The sequence below is a fragment of the Acyrthosiphon pisum genome, unplaced genomic scaffold (genome assembly GCF_005508785.2).
Source record: "Acyrthosiphon pisum isolate AL4f unplaced genomic scaffold, pea_aphid_22Mar2018_4r6ur Scaffold_6368;HRSCAF=6932, whole genome shotgun sequence".
NCBI lineage: Eukaryota > Metazoa > Arthropoda > Insecta > Hemiptera > Aphididae > Acyrthosiphon > Acyrthosiphon pisum.
In genome coordinates this window covers 1-2,453 of record NW_021776117.1, presented here as the reverse complement: position 1 = coordinate 2,453, position 2,453 = coordinate 1, and the positions used below count along the sequence as shown (strand labels likewise).

At 35.3% G+C, this 2,453-nt stretch overlaps 1 protein-coding gene across 1 annotated transcript; it reads left to right on the top strand.

Moving 5' to 3' along the window:
• Window positions 1-11: 11 nt before the first annotated feature.
• On the top strand, window positions 12-1,340 carry LOC100574719 (probable cytochrome P450 6a14). The gene is made up of 2 exons (XM_003248644.4): window positions 12-999; window positions 1,087-1,340. Exons 1-2 carry the CDS (start codon window positions 123-125, stop codon window positions 1,320-1,322), a joined length of 1,113 nt encoding a protein of 370 aa, XP_003248692.2. The 5' UTR covers window positions 12-122; the 3' UTR covers window positions 1,323-1,340.
• The last annotated feature ends 1,113 nt before the right edge of the window (window positions 1,341-2,453 follow it).

Sequence of the window (2,453 nt, the reverse complement as noted above, 5' to 3'; positions counted from 1 at the left end):
AAAGATGTAAACGCAAGACTCTTCGATAGTCATTGCTTAAATGTTATTCAAGTATACGCTGTAGTAGTTTATTTCTGTTTAGTATTTTCATTCATACCAGTAAAACAAGAAAAATCTGAACGATGTTAATCTTTGCCAACTTTTGGATAGACTTTATCATACTGATCACAGTATTATTCTCAATTATCTATTACTATTGTACTTCGACATTCAATGTATGGAAAAAACTCAATGTGCCTTACATCCGTCCGATTCCTCTGTTTGGCAACTACTTGAGAGTAGCACTGGGCATAGAGAATCCAATGGAAACGTACAGGAAAATTTATTGCGAGCTAGCTGGATTCAAGTACGGAGGTATGTTTCAGATGCGGACACCATACTTAATGATCCGCGATCCTGAAATCATCAACAACATACTGATTAAGGACTTTTCGTATTTTACCGATCGTGGTATTTACGTGGATTTTAAAACCGAACCCCTGTCAGAAGTACTGTTTCTAATGAATAACCCTCGATGGAAAAAATTTAGAAGTAAATTGAGCCCAGCGTTCTCATCGGGAAAACTTAAACAGATGTTTAATCAAATCGAAAAGTGTGGCCATGATATGATAAATAATATTTTTGCTGAGCTAAAGAAAAATCCCAACGATATTGATATGCGAGATGTTGTGGCAAAATATTCAATGGATGTTATCGGTAGTTGTGCTTTTGGACTGACGTTAAATGTAGCAAGCGATGATACTTCATTATTTCGTAAGTATGGAAAAACCGCATTCGGACCATCTATATTATATTTTATAAGAGAGATATGTGTGATGATTTCACCGGCTATTCTGAAAATTTTGAGACTTACTTTTTTCCCAAGTAAAACAACTGCGTTTTTCGGATCAGTATTTAAAGAAACAAAGACGTACAGAGAACAAAATAATGTATTGAGGAATGATATTGTTCATGCTTTAATTCAAGCACACCAATCCGATGAAAATTCATCTAAAGATGGTAAATTTTTTTTTTGAAATTTAAAATAACTACCTATAATATTTAATGGTATCGTGGTAACTATCATAAAATTTAATTTTTTTTTAGAAACATTAATGGAATCTCAAATTTTATCAAATGCTTTTGGTTTTTTTGCTGCTGGGTTCGATACTACATCAACTTCTATTTCTTATTGTTTGTATGAACTTGCATTGAAAAAAAACATTCAAGACCGAGTACGCGAAGAAATAAAATTGACAAAATCTAAATACAATGGAGTAATTGATAATGAATTTTTGAATGATCTCCATTATTTGGATATGGTTATAGCAGGTAATAAATAATTGTTTACATATAATTAATGCATTTTTTTTATGAAAAAACAACCATAATTTAATATATATCCTCAATTTCTTTTGGTAGCTTAGGGCGCTTAGGCACTTACGTTATTTTATAACAGATGAGGTAATATTAATGAAATTATTTTACCTATATGTCAATTAATTTAAGGAAACCGTACTATAGTTATAGAGATTGAGTATTGGGTGAACCATTCCAAAGTTGTGCCAACAAGATAATTTTATATTATTATATAAATCTACCTAATGCTAATATAAATTTTAGTATACTGTGGTTATAGGTACAACGTTATAAATAATATATAGTATCGCGTATGACACACCAGTGGGTAATAAAAACAAAATTAACTCGAAATTAAGCCTATTGCCCAGGTCCGCCATATAGGCTAGGGCTATACTCTTTCATTTAAAAAAAATCAAGAAAATCGGATAAGTAGTTTCAGAAAAATTCGACACAAAGATTCCATTTTCACATATTATATGTAGGTATTATTTATATATTATATAGCGTACATTTAGCACGTAAATGAAACCTGTGACAAAGATTTCTATTTCGCTTTTATAGTATAGACTAGCTCTCCGAGCGTCGTTGGGGGAGACCCCCAAACCCCCCCGAGTTGGCGAGGAGTGTTAGCGATGTCGGAAGCCGCAGTGGTCTCTTGGTCCGGTCGTCGGTCTCAAGCAAGGTGTATGGGCGATGTGGAGGTCTGGTGATAAGGAATAGTGATAAGGTTAGGACCATTGCGGTTCGACGTGGTTGTTCGAGCAGGCCGGGTCGCATCGCAGCGGACAAAGTCTTAAAGTATTTTCGAAAACGCCGCCGGAAATTCGAAATCCCGTAAAAAAATCATATAGCCGCTGCTATTTTTTTGGTGTCTAGCAGGTCAGTCACCTCAGTTGTCCAGGTAGGCAATCCGACTTCGTCGGATAGCGGACGATGTGCGACGGCTGGGTCACGTCATCAGGTATGCAATCCGACTGCGTCGAATCGCGGACAACGTTCATTACTGTCATCGAAAACGCAAATTAAGAAAAATGTACGTGAAAATAATAGTTTCAAATAATTTCGGGCTTCTATGCAAATCGTAAAGCCGCCGTCTTTTTTTGGGTGTCTAG

Excerpts from the sequence above, each read along its gene's own strand:
- LOC100574719 (XM_003248644.4), top strand. The coding sequence starts at position 123 with ATGTTAATCTTTGCCAACTTTTGGATAGACTTTATCATACTGATCACA. Across the intron at positions 1,000-1,086 it reads TGAAAATTCATCTAAAGATG|AAACATTAATGGAATCTCAA; the intron begins GTAAATTTTTTT and ends ATTTTTTTTTAG.